The sequence below is a fragment of the Belonocnema kinseyi genome, chromosome 9, assembly GCF_010883055.1.
Source record: "Belonocnema kinseyi isolate 2016_QV_RU_SX_M_011 chromosome 9, B_treatae_v1, whole genome shotgun sequence".
Classification (NCBI taxonomy): domain Eukaryota; kingdom Metazoa; phylum Arthropoda; class Insecta; order Hymenoptera; family Cynipidae; genus Belonocnema; species Belonocnema kinseyi.
Window position 1 is genome coordinate 26,391,357 of NC_046665.1, and position 20,513 is coordinate 26,411,869.

At 29.8% G+C, this 20,513-nt stretch overlaps 1 protein-coding gene across 4 annotated transcripts in view; it reads left to right on the top strand.

Annotated features, from left to right (window-relative positions):
- Positions 1-8,469: 8,469 nt before the first annotated feature.
- The window catches only part of LOC117180101 (surfeit locus protein 6 homolog), a 78,895-nt gene continuing 66,851 nt past the window's right edge, over positions 8,470-20,513 (top strand). For 2 of the 4 annotated variants that reach the window (XM_033372423.1, XM_033372424.1), the window contains exons 1-2: positions 8,470-8,652; positions 10,951-11,004. In XM_033372423.1, coding sequence (XP_033228314.1) covers positions 8,535-8,652; positions 10,951-11,004 — 172 coding nt within the window. In that variant the 5' untranslated portion in view covers positions 8,470-8,534. Of the gene's footprint in view, positions 8,653-8,706; positions 8,806-10,950; positions 11,005-20,513 lie in introns of those variants that run through there. The other 2 variants (XM_033372425.1, XM_033372426.1) reach the window with 2 other exon arrangements.

The following is a 20,513-nucleotide window of genomic DNA, read 5'->3' on the forward strand; positions in this document are numbered from 1 at the left end:
AATTAGTACACGAATTAGTGGAAGAGCACAGTATTGAGCAGCTGAAACGATGTCCTAAATGTAGAAAACCACCATTAAAAGGAAAAAAACGTGATTTAGTGGAAAGGTTAGTTGAGGTTTTGTATGGCAGGTATAAATATTTTCTTTTATACAAGATTTGCAGTTCAGAACTTTGTGTGAGTAAATATTTAATATTCATAAAAATATAAAACAACACAATATTATATTTTCTACTTCTCTTTTTTAAGTTTAGACAATAAAAAGCCATTTGTTAGTGATTACCTGGTATAAGAAATGTACTAACAAATTTTCCTTTTTTCATATAAACTGGTTATAAATACATAAATATAATAGTTTTGCGTTCTCAAGTGAAAGTATTAAATGGATTTTATTTTGATCAAAAAATTTAGGAGGTTCGAAACTCCGATAACAATGCTTCATTTAATATGTAAGCAAATGTTAGCAAAGAAAGAAAATATTAATACCTGCCAAACACAACCTCAACTAATCTTTCTACTGAATTACTCTTTTTTTCCTTTTAAAGATTGTTTCCTATATTTTATCCATCGTTTAAGCAGTTTAACACTGCGCTCTTACACCGATTTGTGCACTAATTTTGCTCCTGGAACATCATCTTCCGTGATTTTTTCGGATTTTTAAACATTTTTTTGAAGACGACACATGTCAGCAAATGTAAATAATGCTATGACAGGGCTATTATCGTGTGAATATAGTAGGAGACGGTGCTCGATGCTGGCGATTCTCATGAGTTGAATGCTTCGCGCGCCTCTTTATATGCGTATATTTTGAGGTTACGTTACTTCAAGTATAAAATATAAATGATATAAATATTAATACTATTATATATAAATATATGCACATACTATTAATGATAATATTATACTTTTGTTATATTATAATAATCTTATTTATATCTTGATCCGCATTTGAAAGAAATTGGCGATTTTGGAATTCATCTCGTTTGGATAAAAACTCAATTATTTGGTTGAAAAATTAATTATTTTGTTGAAAATGTAATTATTTTGTAAAAAAAGTCCACTTTTCTATCAAAATTTCAACTGCTTTGTTCAAATTTATTTATTTTTTATTTTAAAGTTCATCTCTTTCGTTGAAAATACATTTTTTAAACTGAAAATTTAACAAATTTAACTACTTGGTTGAAGGTTTAACTCTTTGATTGAAAACTCATATATTTCGCTTAAAAAATTCAACTTTTTGTAGATAATTTGCCTTTTTGACTTTAAAATTGAATAATTTTGTTTAAAATTCATGTATTTTGTTTAAAATTTGTTGTTTTTTTTGGCAGATCATTAATTTTCTTGGTCGAAAATTCATCTTATTGGTCGACAATTTAAAAACTTTGTTGAAAATTCATTTTTCCTGTTAAAAATTATTTATCTTTATCTGAAAATATTACTATTATAGGATTAAATAAAACTTAATCGTATATATTGGTTAAGTTGAAAAATCGTTTTTTTTTTTTTTTTATAGAACAATAATCTTCTTGGTAGAAAATTCACCTTTTCCCTTGAAAATTTAACAATTTTGTTGAGTTTTTATCTGGAAAATGAATTATTTAATTTTTGTTTTAAATTTTATCCTGTACATTGTATCAGTTAAAACACCAATTATTTGATAGAAAATTAATTGATGTGTTTTCGATTATGATTTTTTTTTAATTGAAAGAATTTTTAAATCGAGTTTTTTTTATTGAATTTAAGGTATTCGAAATTGAAATCAATTGATTCTACAAAATGATTCTGAATCCGTCAAAATTAAAGAATTAAAAGATATTAGTTTTTAAAATTATTTTCAATTATGACTTCAAATATTATTTCAGTCTAAGATTTTTTTATTTTTAACCAATTCAATTTGACATTTTTTAATTAAAAAAAGAAAATTTCGTTAATTATTTGCAATATTTGACCGTTTATTTAAAACAATCCATTATAAACAACTATTAAAAATTATACAAATTTGAACCGAATGGTTCCGAACAGAATGCCTTGAATTGTTAAAATTGTAATGTGCTAAATTTTAACTTTGAACGCTATAATTTTAATTTAATCAATGTTTCAAGATTTATTTAAAACTTGAAATTATTTCATATAATTTGAAACACGATGTAGATTTTTGCAGATAAAAAAATGAAGCCTTGTGAGAATTGTAAAATATTTCAAAAGAGTAACACAAATTGTTGTGATTGCTAAGAAAATTGAAAATAACTTTTTATTTTGAAAAATTAGTTTTAAGTGAGTAATTAAAAAAAAATAAAGAATCAGGTCGATTTTAAGGCAATTTTTTTATTTTGCAGTTTTTTTAATGTTAGGAAAAAAATCTAATTAACCAAATATATCAATTTTCAACCCAAAAGTTTACTTTTAAACAAAATAAATTAATTTTCTATCAAATAATTTGTGTTTTAACTGTTTATGTTTATATTATATGAAATGATTTTATTTATTTTTAGTTTGTTAGAGGCGAGAGTCACTTCTTTTTATTTCTTTATTCACAAATTTTTTTGTAGGTCCTTTTCGGTAGTTTTTTATGCCTTTCAGGCTTTTTCCACCGATCCAATATATTTATTTATACGTACGGCTCAAAATTGTTGTTTTTCTTTCATTACATAACCTTCCTTCCAATTTAGTAATTTAAGTTTACAACGTTTGTAGTTTATTAATGGGTCAACTGCAGGTTCTGTATTCTACTTCGATAATTTTTTGACAATACATGTAAAAATTTATGTATTTACAACATTGCCAAAACTTTTTTTTCCGCGAAATTGTAAAAATACATTTCGAAGTTTTATTTATTTTTTGCTAACAGGTGTAATTAAGATTTTTTAAATTCTAATTTCATAGTAATAATAGTTGAATGATATAAATTTTCAAAACTTAACCAATTCCCAAAGAATTATATATTTTTATAAAGATCTTTGCTTATATTTTACAAAGTAAATAATGACTACATCTGTTTGAGAAAACAATATGGTGTGTTGTCAAAAAATTATCCATATATTTCTTTAAAGTGTTTTTCTTTGAAACTATTAATATAAATATTTATAGATAGGTAACACAGATAGATTTTTAATACAAATATTTACCTTTTTATTTTAGTTTAAACATTATCACACACTAAAGAAAAACTTGGACAATTTTTTGATATTTATTTTGTAAAAAGTTCAACTACTTTGTTAAAATTTATTTATTTTTTTCTTTGAAGATTCATCTCTTTCGTTGAAAATTTAACTATTCTGATGAAAATATGTTTTATGTGTTGTTGAAAATACATTTTTGAAACTGAAAATTAATCTATACCATTTTTGGTTAAAAAAAACATGTATTTCCTACAGCTGTAAGCAGTTTGCAGCTTCCCATACAGTGATAGAAAAGTGAAACAGGCTCGTTCGAGCTCGCGTTCGAGGTATCAGTTTACATTATTGGATGTAAACATTCCTAACGATTAAATTGCAGCAATCGTGCCGAATTCGAGTGGAGCTCATTTATGGCTTTTAGTATTTATTTAATCTTCAAACACTTTAATTATTAAAACAATTTTCATAAATGGCTCTTCTTTAAATAATAAGTTTAATTCATTATGTCGCGTTGTAAATTTACAAGAACTATTAATTATTTAAACAATTTTTAATTAAAAATTAAGAGTTTAACTTTTTTCTACGAGAGAATTTGTTCACGGAGTCAAATCACTCTTTTCTATGTTGCTTTGCAATTTTAAAAGAATTCATAATTATTTAAACAATTTCGATCAAAAAACTAAACGTGACTTTTTTTTACGATTTCTACAAGTAAATGTGTTTACGGAGACAACTAAGAATTTCTATCGGATGACTTTTTCCATATTATTTTGCAAATTTACAAGAACTATTAATTATTTAAACAATTTTAATTTAAAAATTTAAAGTTTGGCCTTCATCCTGCGAATCAATGTGTGTTCGAACTAAACTAAGAATATCTATCCGATAACTTTTTTCTATGTTGCTTTGTGAATCCACAAGAAATATTAATTATTTAAACCATTTTTTTAAATAAAATTAAGAGTTTGCCCTTTTTTCCACGAGTCAACTTGTTTACGGAGTCTACTAGGAAAGTTTATCCGGTGACTTTGTTGTATGTTGCTTTGAAAATTTACAAGAACTATTAATTATTTAAACAATTTTAATTAAAAAAATAAGTGTTTGCCCTTTTTTCTAGGAGTCAATTTGTTCACAAAGTCAACTAACTCTTTTCTATGTTGCTTTGTAAATTTAAGGTCAATTTGTTCACAGAGTCAAGTAAGAACGTCTATCAGATGACTCTTTTCTAAATTGCTTTGTAAATTCACAAGAACTATTCATTATTTAAACAATTTTAAATAAAAAATTAAGAGTTTGCTTCTCTTTCTACGAGTAGGCTTCACTTTTTACCATAATTAACTAAGAATATCTTTTCCATGATTTTTTTCTCTGATGCTTTGAAAATCTACAACTATTAATTATTTAAAAAATGTTTATCCACATATTTACAGCTTGGCTATTTTTCAAGGAAGAAGCATAATTTGTATAAGGAATGAACTAAGAATGTCTTTCGATGATCATTTTCCACGTTACTTTGTAAACTTATAATAATTATTAATTATTCAAACAATTTTCATAAACATATTGAGAGTTGGGTATTATTTAAATTTGTTTACGAAGTTAACTAAGATTGTCTTTGTGATGCCTCTTTTCTAGGTTATTTGTTTAATTTACCAGAATTATTAATTATTAATTACTGCAAGAAGTTTCATAAAACGTTTAGAATTTCGCTATTTTCTAAGAGATAGGGTCATTTTTTTACTAAGATTTAGTTGCAATGCAGCTACATACGAGTTTGCTCGAAGTACTTGCATTCGCCTAAACATTTGGTACGATGAGAAGAAAACTGCAGAAAACCACATCCCGAGTTAAGTCGGCTTTTCAAAATTCGAGTACACAACCCGGTCTTTCGTCGTATATGGTACCCATGCGAAGTCGTGTATAAATAGAAGTTATTAAAGTAAAAATTATCGTGGTATTTTCTTGAACTTAATTTCCAAATAGAATCATTACACTGAAAGTAGTTGGTCGCGCGCGTAACAGCTTCTAGTGTTGTTAAAAATTTGTCTTTCTTCGTAGAAATTAAATTGTTTTATGGAAAATTTATACTTTTTGGTTAAAAATTAAACTTTTCTGTTGAAATATCAGCTGTAAATATTTTTTGGTTGCAAAGTCTATTATTATGTTGTAAATGCAACTATATTGTTAAAAATTAAAAGAATAATTTTTGGCTGGAAAATTTGATTATTCACTTAAAGTTGAACTACTTAGTATAAAAATTAGTTTTTTTTTATTAAGCATTCATAATTATACTTGAAAATTCAACTATTTGCCTTCAAATTAACTTTTTTGTTAAAATTTTACTGTTTTGTGAAAAATGCATCTTTTGGGCGTTAAAAGTCAAGAATTTGATAGAAAATTAAACTATTTGGTCGAGAATTAAAATTTTTGTTGAAAAATCATATTTTTGGGTTTAAAATTCAGCTTTTTTGTAGATAATACTCTTTTTGTCTTTGAAATTAAATAATTTCGTTGAAAGTTCATGTATTTTGTTGGAAATTGACCTTGTTTGGTAGGAATTTAATCTTTTTGGTCGAAAATATATCATTTTTGGTCAAGAGTTGAACTGCTTTGTAAAAAAAATACGCTTTTTTTAACAACGTTTTATAATTATGGTTGAAAATGTTTACTATTTCGTTGAAAGTTTAACTCTTTAATTTAAATTTATATTTATATTTGAATTAAATAATTTCGTTGAAAATTCTTGTATTTTGTTTAATATTTGTCTTTTTTGTAGATCATTAATTTTCTTGGTCAAAAATTTATCTTATTGGTTGACAATTTAACAACTTGGTTGAAAATTAATTTTTTCTGTTAAAAATTATTTTTCTTTATCTGAAAATGAAACTATTCTAGGATTGATGAAAAAATGATCGTTTATATTTGGAAATTGAACTATTCCATTTTTGGTTGAAACTTTATCCTGTACATTGTATTAGTTAAAACATCAATTATTTGATCGAAAATTAATTAATTTTGTTAAAAATTAAACTCTTGGGTTGAAAATAGATGTATTTTATTAATTCGATTTTTTCCCTAACATTAAAAAACTGCAAAATACAAAAATTGCCTTAAAATTGTCCTGATTCTTTATTTTTCTTTATTTTTTAAATCTTTCCAAATACTCACTTAAAATTACCACTTAAAATTACAATTTCTGTTAAAATTTGTATAGTTTTTAATATTTGTTTATAATGGATTGTTTTAAATGAACGGTCAAATATTGCTAATAATTAACGAAAATTTCTTTTTTTAATTAAAATTTTTCAAATTGAATGGGTAAAAAATAAAAAACTTTTAGACTGAAATAATATTTGAAGTCATCATTGAAAATAATTTTAAAAACTAATATCTTTTAATTCTTTAATTTTGACGGATTCAAAATCCTCTTGTAAAATCAATTATTTTTCAATTTTGAATACCTTAAATTCAATTAAAAAATTTTATTTAAAAATTCTTTCAATTAAAAAAAAATCATAATCGAAAACACATAAATTAATTTTCTATCAAATAATTGGTGTTTTAACTAATACAATGTATACGATAAAATTTCAACCAAAAATTAAATAGTTCAATTTCCAGATAAAAAATGTGATAAAAAATTGAATTGAACAAGAAAAAAAACGAATTTTTAAAAAAAATTTAATTTTCAAGGGAAAAGGTGAATTTTCTACCAAGAAGATTAATGTTCTATACAAAAAAAACGATTTTTCAACTTAAACAATACATACGATTAAGTTTTAATTAATCCTATAATAGTTATATTTTCAGATAAAGATAAATAATTTTTAACAGGAAAAATGAATTTTTAACAACCTTCATATAAAAAATAAATAAATTTAAACAAACTAGTTGAACTTTTGATAGAAAAGTAGACTTTTTTACAAAATAGTTACATTTCAACAAAATAATTAATTTTTCAACCAAATATTTGAGTTTTTATCCAAACGAGATGATTTCCAAAATCGCCAATCTCTTTAATTTCTTTCAAATGCGGATCGAGGTATAAATAAGACTATTATAATATAACAAAATTATAATATTATCATTAATAATATGTGCATATATTTGTATATAATAGTATTAATATTTATATCATTTATATTTTATACTTGAAGTAACGTAACCTCAAAATATACGCATATAAAGAGGCGCGCGAAGCATTCAAATCATGAGAATCACCAGCTTCGAAATCTGGAAATATTAAAATCCCAATCTCTTGATTTTATTTTAAAGCAGATATAGATACGAATAGAACAGCCGAAGTGTTCCGACCGGCAATCGTGCACCTTCGAGTTTTCAAATTCAGACGAGGAGAAATGGGTTGCGCGCGCAACCCAAAAATGCACATCGTCTCCAACTATACTCACATGGACATAGACCTGTGATAGTATTGGAGTGAACCTCGTTTCGAATCTGGGATCACTGCCTCAAAGCGGTTGTTCGTGTGTCTTTATCACTTTAATGAAAAGGATTTCTTGAAACCGCAAGCTGGTGTGATTATAACATATTAAAAAAACTTTATATCACAAGTCAACTCTGCTTTAGAACAAATAAAAATTCATACGTATGCACATCCTGACTCGTCTCACAGTCAACTTTTTCTCCTTAAACTACAAAAATAAAAGCAAAATTAAGTATATGAGAAACATAAAATGAGAAATTGAATGATAATCATCTTTAATTTCTTTTTTTGCGTTTCTTGTTTCCTTAATTTTGTCTTCATTCATCCTTTTTTCTTCAATTATTTTACTAGGCAACATATCTAAGGAAGGACCATGCACATATATTGCGAACACATGCATGCTTCCGTAGGTCTCCTGCCCATCGCAGATGGCGTTGAATTTCGCTATTTATTTCCCATGTAGTTGACCGAGCCTGGATGGGCAGTCATGCGTGAACAAACAAAAGCGGAGCATGCTATAATGAGTTAGTTGCCATCCAAGATCAACCCCGAAATCGGAGCTATAGAAGAGTTTCACTGTATTAACCTAAAATATCATAGAAGTAAGAAAATCTTCATAAACATTCAAATCGACGACTTTCTTCGTTACTTTCATCGTTAGCTTTTTGAGAATACTTTCAGATCGCCATATCACAGTATGACAGACACGTTTAGCTAAAAATGTGTTACTTTTCTTTCCTTTCAATGATAACAATTGCAAGAAATATTAATTCAATTGCATGAAATAAGAAATATTGATATTAATTAGTTCGCACCAATGCAGCGAGTATGGTGGGGGGCGTCGGGTCACTCCAAGTCGACCGTATTTGAGAATCGAATTGGCGGGACCATGCTTTGTTGGATCATGGGGGCTGGGTAAGGTAAAGTGAACTGCAAAGAAGTTATCGCGGTTGTTACACTTGCGTTTATTAAAACATGCAATTTAAAATGTCAAGCACATTTAATTCGAAGGTAGTACGACAAATATTGGCGGAGGAGGAAAAATATATTTCAGATGTTTTCTCGAAAATGCCTTTTACGATAATGGATGAAGGTAAGGCGCGTTTCGATTGAGTGAGATAACCTCAATCTCATATAGCGTAAGAACACTACCGATAGAAATGTCAAGAATATATGGTAAAGATTCTTAAGGCTCTGAGAAGCTCTGAGAAATTCTCCGTGGACACTAACATATTTGAAGGTTCAGGTAGCTCGTTCAAATATTTTGAAGGCTTTAAACTGCCCTTTTCGTAATGGAAATAAAAATGCGATCTTAAATAACAAACAGTGAGGCTGAAATTGAAATGAGAATTCGATCATAAATAACAAGCAGAGAGGCTATCTCAATAGAGTAGCCGACACTCAAGGGTCCTTTTTTTAAACTTTCGTATTAAAATTTAGGAACAGATTTTTTTAATTTCATAGTTAACAGCCTAAAACATAATCATTTGGAATCTACGGGTTTCGATGATTTCAGGTATCTAACTTTTTTATTGGAATTAAGGGCATGTGATACTTAGAAAATTGTCGATTTTACTAGTTTTAGGTTCCCTCGGCTTTTTTCTAGAATAATAAATATTTTGTCTTAAAAATTTAGGGAATGATAGCGAACATGCTAACGGACGTCCTCACACATTTTTTTTGTAGGCTAATTCAAAAAAGTTTTAATTTAGCAAAACTTGATTAATTTGCATAGCGCTTAGGAAACAGTATCGATTTTTTCAGTGTTAGATTCCCCCGGCTTTTTCCCTAGGATAAGAAATATTTTTCCTTCAAAATCTGGGAAATGATAGCGAAAATCCTAACGGATGTCCCCACACACTTTTTTGTGTTTTTTTTTATCAAAAATTTTTGGATATTGCTAACAACGTGCGTGTATATTTCGAGGTTATGTGTGTTACAATTCACCCGAGCTTTACTTCCAAACTATAAAATATTATTGGCCGAAAACTTTGGACTTACAAATAAACATAGTAACTATTCTCCCGGAACTAATCCTTTTTGCAGGCAATCAAAAAATTTTATTTCATAAATAATTTTCAGATTATCGGAAAGGCAGAGATGAAAAACGACGTAACCTCAAAATCATGCATATGCATAAAATTTTTATTTAGCACAACAATTTTTTTTGTTATTATCCCTCAAAAAAGAGTCTGGGGACGTCCGTTATAATATTTTATAGCATCTCCGAATTCAGTTTTAAAAAATTTTTATTTTTGTGGAAAAAAGCCGGGGAAACTGTAAGTATCACGTGCCCTTAAGGGCGGAGATACCTTTAGAATTTCAAACAAATTTTTCTTTCTTTCATATTTGGAATGTATAATATGTTAATATACTTTAAAAAGGAAAATATTAAATATTTATGGAGATATTGTCAAAAATCTCAGAGTCCGCATACCGTCACTAAGCAGGGTCGAAGCAATGTTTCTTACACAAAAGGTTTGTATATTTTTTTGACCCATAAATTCTGGGACGGCTGATTACTACGTTACTACATTTATTACGTGGACCCGGAATCGCCAATTGATCGGCAAGTTACTGAAACTAATAGTTATACCGTAACGAATCTTTAAACGTGATTATCTCGAAATTGTCCATTCAAAAACTGCTCGCGCTGTAACTTAAAAAGTTATTGACCGATTAGGCTGAAATTTGCTGTGGTTTCTCTTTATGGTACTCTCTGAAGGATATACCTGAAAGTTTAAAGTTATCGGTTTATGAAATAACTTTTATTTAACACATAAGTAATCGAACAAAAAAGCCTTTTTTATATCAGATAAATGGAAAGTTTTTGACAGTTACAGCAGTTTTCGATGCCTCGCAGTAGACGCTTGAAGAAATATTCTGCAGGGTCGCCATTTTGTAGAAAAAAATCACATGTTTTTTTACGCTTTAACAATGTAAGAAAAATATGTTAAAATTAATAAATGATCTAGTTATTTTAACAACTTAAAATAAATTAATTAAAATTCATTGATTTTACCCTTACTGAAGGTATCTCCCCCCTTAATAAAACGTTTCTCGTAAATGGAATGAGATATGCCAAAAAAGACAATATTTTTTAATTAAACTTGAAAATTTTATATAAATATATAAGTTTTAATTATAAATAAGTATAATGAGAAAATTCATCAATTATTAAAAAAGTGTTAATAATGTGAAGAAAAATTTATAAAGGGAGAGTCGGGTTAGCTTAGTCGGGTTAGCTCCCTATCTCTGAGACTAAGTAATTTAAATCGAACCTGCAAATAGTCTCAAACCGGCCAGGTTATTTCGATTGAGAATACTCTGAAATTTCTATCGGTAGGAAAGTTCGACGTTTATTTAATATTAATTGTTTTCAAAATTCTAGGGTCTCGAGAGGAAGATAAAGACGAAAACAATCAGGCACAAAATGTAAAAATAGGTAACTATTTTCAATGTTAGCTTTTTTCTCTGAAATAGAGAAGGCAAGCTTACAATTTAATTTTGTTCAAGATAGTTTATAAATGTGTGTATTATTAATGAAGTATCTCGTCCCAAAATTCGGGACGACTAGCCTATTCTCATCATTTGGCTAGTTAGGTTTTAGAAACCCTAGTCCTTTAAGCTTTAACTCATCCAAATCAATTTACATATTTGCTCTGTGTCACCGTAGTCTCAAGTTCGTTCGAAACCTTCCTATGATTTCCGCGCGCTTGGATTAGATCTTACTTTTATCATTTGAATCTTGAAAAAACTATGAAAATTTTATATTTTTCTTTATTTATTTCAGTTATTAATACAAATTCACCAAAAGTCTTACTTTTTTTGTGAAAATAAGGAATATATTGGTAAAAAGTTTAGAATTTTTTTAAATAGGACTTGCTACTGGAAATAATTTAAGTCACACTCACAAACCTTTCCAATATCTGATAAGGGGAAAGGCGGCCTTGTGTCTGATCACAGAAATATTGTAAGATCACACCCGTGTGATCTTTCTATCATATTGAAATAAAAGTTTAATTATGATAAGGCTGAAAAATAGTGCGAGGCTCGAGGACTGAAAATCACTATATTTTATCAACTATAATTGCACTATTAGCATTTTTTCAGAACTATTGGCTAAATGGTGAAAATAGGCTAATTGTACCGAATTTCGATATGACTAATATTTTTGGTAATTTTAGTTGAATTAAAAGGATAAATTTTATAAAATGCTTCCTTTTCAGGACGAATAGCCAAATGATAAAAATAGGCTAGTCGTCCTGAATTTTGGGATGAGTAGCATTTACTTTGATTTCCGGCTAGTCGTCATATTATTAAACTCTTGAAGCTACAAGATTAACTAAGACTAGAAAATTATGATTTTAACCCGTCAGCGCCCAAGGTTTTTTTTATCTCAAAATTTTCGTGAAACTCAAGCATAATGATGACTTAGGTATCAATACAATAGGTGCCAGGTTTTGTCACGACTCGGCCACCCGTTTCAGAACTACCCTATGATGCCATATGGCATCACTGGGCAAACACTTGAGCGATACAAATAATTATGAGTGCGTTCGCAGCGATGCCATATGGCACCCAGGGGCGCTGAAGGTTTAAGAATTGGGGTTTACAATTATAAATGTTTCAAATTTTATATTGCCGATGAAAAAGCACTGGGCAATCAGTGCCGTTTCAGTGGCTGTTTGTGCTGGTTTTTAGCACCTGAATGGCACAGAGAATTGACGGGACGGTCATATAATGTTTCTATTGTATTCGTCACGTACCGGGCGGGCAGAATTATTTACAGTACATGGCCGCAACCAAACCAACCGACTACCTTTTTAGAATTTTCTTCAAATTATTAACACTTTTGTTTAATTTACGAATGATCTCATTCTACATATTTATCATTATAACTTATATATTAATATACTACTTTGAAGTTGAATTAAAAAATGTTTGTTTTGGCGTATCACATTCCATTTACAAGATGCGTTATATTAATTCCAATTTTAAGCATCCAAAAGCGAAAGTTAGATATCTGAAATAATCGAAACCCGTAGATTCTGAACTTCTAACCTTCTCGTAGATAATTTCCAAATTTTAGAAATTAAAAATTTTGATTTTTAATCCCTTTCAGCCGGTCTACTTGGTAGCATACTCACATTGGCATAGGCACACGGATTTTCACTAATACTATAGTATATACTACTATTATACCTTTTCAAAGACCTCACAACAAGATTGGTGGGATGTTTTGGCAACAAATAAAGAACCAAACACTGCTAACTCGTCGGTTAGGTTGAGAACTGGAAAAGGGTTTGGTGGTGGACTTTAGACCATGTAAAATTATGGTTTAGCTACTATGAAAAGCAATGATATTGTACCCAAACTCTGTGGTTTCACGTTTCATACTTCTATACAGTGCAGTAATTTTACATGAACAAATTACTGAAAGTTTAAGTCTAATAGGAATTTTTTGAAATTCCTTTACAAATCAACAGGAATTTATGCGAAGTCTGTAAAATTCCATTGTTTATAGGAAAAAGTTCATATATAAAAATCCTATATTTCGAAATACTAGTATTTTACCTGCGTACTGAACTGATAAAATGCATTAATATTTTGAACTTTTTCTTTACATTAACGAAGGATCATCATTTTGAACACTTATATTTTGATTAAAAAATTATTGCTTTACATGTTCCCTTTTTAAATTAATGCAACAATGATTTTTCGACTGTCCCGAAAAAAATGATCTTAACAAACATGTCCATAGCCATAGTGTATCAATTATATTCTACGTCTTTAAAGTGTCGTATCTCTATGTATTCATAAATGGAGATACGGCACTCCAACGTAGTGTAATATAGTTGATACACTATGACTCAGTGTTTCCCAAACTGCTACCCTGGGTAGGGTGGCTACCCGGCGGTAGGGGGATGCCACCCCGGGCCGGGTAGCTCGGTAGGCTCCAAGGCAGGTTCCCCGCTGTGAGCATGTGACTACTTTTGTTGACCTAGCATGGAAGCCTTTCATTGTTCTGAGATTGAGACCTGTTACAATAACTGAAGTTATAAATATATGACACAATTAAATTTAAATGAGCTGAATCAATTTTCGTGATATATATTTAGCAATATGGAAAAAAGTTCATAAAAATCGGTTAATATTTTCACTAAATTTGACCGAGAAAATACATTACTGGACCACTTTGCAGCGTAACAAAAGTGCAATGACTTTCAAAGTTATTACCCGATTTTTTTATATCTTTTCTTAATGTTCTCGTCATAATCCAGAAAATCTAACGCTGCCTATTAATATTCGCTAATGAATATTTTACTAAATTTTCCATTTTTCTTAATCGGCTCTGCTTTTCTAACAATGGGAAGGTCGAACGCAGCAAGCCAGTAGACGCCCGCATCACAGACAGTCAAGTGTCCCCCCTTGGGTTTAAGTATCATGAAAAAAATTTTAGGCTGGCGGACCTACCGCACCCCAGAAAGAGTGAAAAAAGTTTGGGAATCGCTGCAATATGCGATGGGTCTTAAAAGAAAAAACAAAACTGGCGGCGACGGATAGAAACTGCGTACCTCGTGTACGCTACGAAGCACATGAATGTGCATATACTTTAGGATGGTCCAAAAAAATACATTTTTAAAACTAAACTGAAAAACATTGTAGGATACATGAAAATAGAAAGTGCCTATTTTTTGTTTTGAAAAAAATTAATTAATAGGACTACGCATTTCTCTTTTCTCTCTTATGGAGATTAACATGTAAAATGGCATTTCATTTTTCAAATGCAATTCTGCAATAGAAGTTATGATTGTATTTGTTCGAAACTTTAGGAATTTATTTGGATAAGAATGATAATGAATTTTATCATACTCTGATGTTTTAAAAATGTCATGTAAGAATTTAACAACAGAGTCAATTTCCGTAAAATCACAATATTTAAAACCATGTACCGGATTTTCTATATAATTTCATCATCAGGAATTTTTACAAGACACGAGTTGCTTACCTTAGAACAGGTTTTTAGAGAAGAAAATAAAAATTTACAATAATTTGTAGGAGAAAAAGTGTATTAAAAAAATGAAAAAATCATTCAATTTTGAGTTTTGCGTCGCCTTTGATTTAGGGACGAATACAACAGAGCAATAGACACCAGTCAATTCGAAGGCTCTACTCTTCTCGCTCCTCGGAGCTCCTCCTACATATGAATGGCTCTTATTACCTGTAGGGTTCTTCACACCTTTTTAAAGGGAGTCAGAGGGAGAAATTAAATAAATTTAATCGGAAAATGCATAAAAAATAAATATTTATTGTAGTTTTATTAAAAAAATTAGATCATTATTTACCAGCGACTTTTTGACTTATAAACCGATAAATTAATAATAATTATTAAATAATTAAAATCAATGATATTTAAAACATGGACCTATTAAGAAAAAGACAAAAGTAAAATTAACGCGATTGACGTAAGATTCCTGCGCATAATATGCGGGAAAACTGATGGACAAAGTGAGTAACGAAATAATTATCAAAGAATGTGGTGCAGATGAAACACTAGTTGACACATGGAAAATAAATCGATTAAGATAGTTCGGGCATGTTAAGAGAATGTTAGATGAACGCCTAACGAAACAAGTGTATCTGGATAAAGTAAATGGCAACGTGCCCAGAGACAGACTGCGGAAAGAATGGTTAGAATGTGTGAATGAGGCCCTAGTTAGAAGAGACATAAGAAGCCACAGAAACACCAGAGCTTGTATGAAAAAATGCATGGACGTGAAGGAAGCTAGTGGAGTATGTTAAAACAGAAAAGTATGGTGACAAATAGTTAAAGAAAAGAGTGTCAGTCAAGTGAGTGACGCCTGAAACAAAAGACGTTGGATACTAATAGACCCATGTGGGGAACCTCACATGACGACTTTGTGAGGATTTTCACTTGAGGTGATTATTAGAGAAATTGATTAGTAACCTGGATCGGAGCAGTGCTGCAGAACGAACGTGTTATTTAAATAAATAACACGAGAATTCCAGATCACTCTAAAAATTCTATAACCCCTTTCTCACACTACTCCCCTTCCCACCGAGTGAGTCACGCCTACCCCGAAAGGGCTTAATCGTACAATAATAAAAAGTGTATAGTTTTACGTTGAACTGTATTGTATCTTTAGTACCGTGACGAAAGTAAATTTTCCATTCAGTCTGCTTGTCGCCGAATGTTCATGTTTGAATTATGATATTTTGAAATACAAAGTCATCGTATATCGAGATGACGACGGCAACTTTAGAAAATTGAAATTAATTTCGCATTCATATTCTCAATCACTTTGTATTTTAAAGTACTGTAGAAGTCCGATAACTTGCCGTCCGATAAGTGTACACTTCCCTTAAAACGTCATCAAACGCACAGCATGCACACTAATTGTGGTTCTCCCACTGCGTGCCCTACTTTGCTAATGAGTTGCGCCCATGATTTACGCACGCGCACACATAATATCGTGCTACTAGAGGGGGCATCCGATAAGTCCGCAATTCCTGGAATTTTCCGCCCCTACAGCCTCGAAGTTAAAAAGTTATCGGACTTGTACTGTAGCATAATAATACCTCTGAATGTATATTAAAATTTAAGAAATTTAAATTAGATTAAATTTAAATTAAAAATCCTATTTAACGTCCAATAATAAAATTGATGCAAACTCCTGTTAAAAAAAAAAAACAAGAATCCAACGACCAAATTTGGACCACAACAAAAAAACAAAAAAGTCCTGTTGTAACCTGAAAAAAAAAATAATTTCCGACAAAAATAAAAAAGAGGAAAGAAAAATGAGAAGGCAGCCAACCGCATCCCCTTCTCTTTTTCTTTCTTTCGTCTTTTTTATTTTTATTATCATCAAATTACAATAAAATAACATTCAAAATAAAAATAGATTAAAAAATTGCATTAATAGGTAGAAATTGACAGCACCTAAGAACAGGTGCTCTTTCTTTCTTTTCTCTATTTCTGATGTAATTGTGACAGATATTTATATTCTGTTTAGAATAGATTGGCCTACTGACCCTCATTCGATTCTCAGGTATCAAAGAGAGAGCACCGGTTCTTGCGTGCCATGAATTTATAAGTATTAGATTTTTCTTGTCTTAATAAGGGTACTGTACAAGTACCGAAACGTTGATAATGCAATTTTATTTATTTTTTGTGTATTTTTATTTTGAATGTTATTTTATTGTAATTTAAAGATAAAAAAAAACATAAAAGACGAAATAAAGAAAAAAAGAAGGAAGGGGGTGTGTGGTTGGCTGCCTTCTCATTTTTCTTTCCTCGTTTATTTTTGTCCGAAAATTATTGTTTTATTTTTTTTTATTTTTTTAGATTACAACAGGAGTTTTTTGTTTTTGTTTGTTCGTTGTGGTCTAAATTTGGTCATTGGATTCTTGTTTTTTCTTAACAGGAGTTTGCATGAATGTATATTACAGAACCGCATTAACAAATTCACTACGAAGAACGAATAATGCAGATTCTGCTACAAGCAGTAAAACCGTCTACGGATCTACGTCTACGCGAGTGGCCGTCGAAAAATGTGAGACGACCCCCTCGCGTGCGAAAAATTGATTTTAGTCACGGTACTAAGGATCCAACACATTTCAACGTAAAACTATAAAGTTTGACAACAATAAATAATGGAAATGTTGAAGTGAAGCAATCTTGTTATTTAATTTTTTAGAATAATATTTAGCTTTATTACAGCCTTAAAGGATAATTAGAAGCTGAGAATGTGACTTTGTTTATTGTTGTTTATAGCAGAATAAGTTATTATCTTACCTCCAAGTTCTGACGCCAATTTCTTACACAGGATTTAGACTATTGTTACACTATTATATGTAGTAATTTTGAGAACACCATCTTTTGAGTTGCTAAAGATAAAAGATACAACAGGTGAAAGAAACAATTGGAAAGGGAAGGAAAAATGCGCATAAGTTGGTTAATGTAAACATTTCAATAAAATGTTCCTTACTAATGTTGGGGTGCACCCGTTAAAGAGTATCTTTTGTCTTTTGAAAATTTTCGAGAAAATTACTTGTAAAGAAAAACAGGTTTTTATTGTACAGGTATTTCTGTAATCGATGTTTTCTCGGAATCTATCAATTTTGTCAAAAAATCATGTAATAATGAAAACATGCATCTCTGGAAGTAGTCCAATTTTTGTTTCAAACTTTTTCCTGTAAAAAATAGCACTGCGCAGGTGCTGTTTGAGCCGTTCTCTAGAAAAATGGCTAAGACGATGTAGATCGTTTATAAAATGTATGAATGATTACATCGTTACGCGCCTCTATTATATGTATGCGAAGATTCCAGCAATGTAAACAAATGGATACTCTTACTCAGTCGGTATAGAAGCAAGTCCGTGGCGACCCGATCGCGCGCAGTAGTTACGGCGTCCTGTGTGTTCCTGCAGTTATTCTTTATTCCTGCACAATAAATGTAATTGTAATAATGTATAATCAGTTTGAAATAAAATTATGGCAGTACTGTCACTTTATCCTACGTTACGCATCTTCTGAAGACTTTTTCAGTCCTTCTCCGTTAAAACGGCTTAAGGCTGTTGGTTAAATTCGACTTTGAATTATTACATTCTCATCAGAGAAGGTATTAGATTTGTGTAAAATTTGCCCCCCCCCCCCCACCCCAGTTTTGATCAAATATTGACGTTTTGAGACCCCCTGAATTCGAAAAACAGGTTTTTACGAATGTGTCTGTCTATCTGTCTGTCCGTCCGTGGATGGGTTTTTTGTTAGCACGATAATTTTCGAAATAATTGACTGATTAGATTTTCCTTTAGTAAATTATTTTAATATCTTAAAATGAAGGTCGAGTTCGTTAGACAGGCGTTTTGTATAAAAATTCAAAAAGTGATCACATTTTGAATATTTTTGAGACCATTTTTTTCAAAATTCAAAAATTTTCTCTGCGGATATTCCATAGTGTTCGAAAAGGGAAACAATTTATCCTAATGACTTTTTTTGGATAAAAGCAAAATTTCCCAGAGTTATAGCATTTACAAAATTCCAATAAACACAGTGAAATGAACATTTTAAGCCAAATAATACACGATATGCAAAAAAGTCAAGAGAAGAAAAATTTTTCTTTATTAATGCCCTACAAGATTATTCTAAAAAAAGAGTTTTTGGTTTCGTACCTAAAGGAGTGCCGCATGTTGGGAAGAAAAATGACTTGTTTGGTTCAGACTAACGTACAGTCCACAAATCTTCACTGATTTTGATAAAAAAAAGTTGGAAAAAAAGCTGATAAGATTTCTAAGAGAGTTGTCCAGCCTGATTTTTTAATGAGGTTTTTTAGTTTTTTATAAATAAACAAAAATGACCGAAATATGGCCTTGTTTCTATTTGACGTTCCTGGTGCTCGTCAATAACAGGAAAATGGTTGAAATCACTGAAGTTGCATAAAATTGCATTAGTTAAAGATATTCCAATATTAGACAATATACAAAAAAAATTTGTTATCAAAAAATTATTTGTTGAACAAATTTTGTCTACGATTTTCCATAAATACACGTTTTTTCAAGTTATGTTGCAAGAAATTGGAATCGAAACAATTTTATTTTTTAAAAATTCTCTTGTGATTTTAATTGTTTACATTATAAACAAATTTAATGTAAAAATGCATTTTTTCGACGGAAAAATTCCTTTTTTTCGATTTGTCATTAATTAGGAAGTTTATGATGATTTCAGCGAAATTCATAATTGGTTGATAAATTATATATATATTTTTAAAAAGAAATATAATAAACAAATGGATTAATGCATTTGTTTATAAATTTTGTTTAAAGAAATAATCAAATTTATCAACTTATCATGAATGTTGCTGAAATTCTCATCAAGTTCCCATTTGAAAAGACTGGCATTGAAAAAATGGAATATTTCTGCCGAAAAATGCCCGAATAATGCATTTGTTTATTAAATTAGTTAAAAAGATCATAAGATTAATAAACAAATTATAAATTTTGCTAAAAGTATTATAAAGTTCCGAATTAAAAAAAATGTACATCGAAAAAAACGAATTTTTCTATCGAAAAATGCCTGATAACTGCATTTGTTCATAAAATTGGTTAATAATATAAAAGAATTATAATCTTAAGAGAATTTTTGTTTAATATCTTAATTTCCATTCAAATGTCTTGCAATATAATTAGAAAAACCGCATGATTATGGAAAATCATAGAAAACATTTTTTCAGAAAATAATTTCTTTATAAAAAATGTTGTTGCTTAATATATAATATTGGAACATCTTTAGCTAATATTAGTTTATGAAAATTAGGCGATTTCAACACTTTTCCTGTTATTGACGAGCACTGTGAACGTCAAATAGATAAAATGGCCATTTTTTCGTCATATTTGTTTATTTATAAAAAATTGAAAACCTAATTGAATAGTCATTTGTGGGCTGTACGTTATTTTGTACCAAAAATGTCATTTTTTCCCACTGTAGGTCGGGAATGTGAAAATGATAAATGAACTCCCATCTCACACAACGCTGCTGAAGGTTGGTTGAACTCAGCATAAAACACTAACCAGCTATGACTCTTGGTTGAAACTAATCGCCCTCAAACCCTCGTAATCGAAGTTTTGTGGGTCACTGAGGTAGGGATTTATTTTAGAAGTTAAAAAAGGTAAGGCTGATTTGTAGACCGTATGTGCTACGTTTATATCGTAAAAGTAAAATTGAAAATGAGTAAATTCAGTTGCATGTTATGAATTGTAATAATATACATTTCTGGAAATAATATACAAGTTGAAATACAAATTCGAGTGTGAAGCACGAGATACGTGATGAGAATGTACGAGGGTAGTTCAATAAGTCCTTAGAATGACCAACATATGGCGCGCGAATCGCTCCAAATCATCTGTTTTCAGTCAGCACCACTCCCGACTAGAT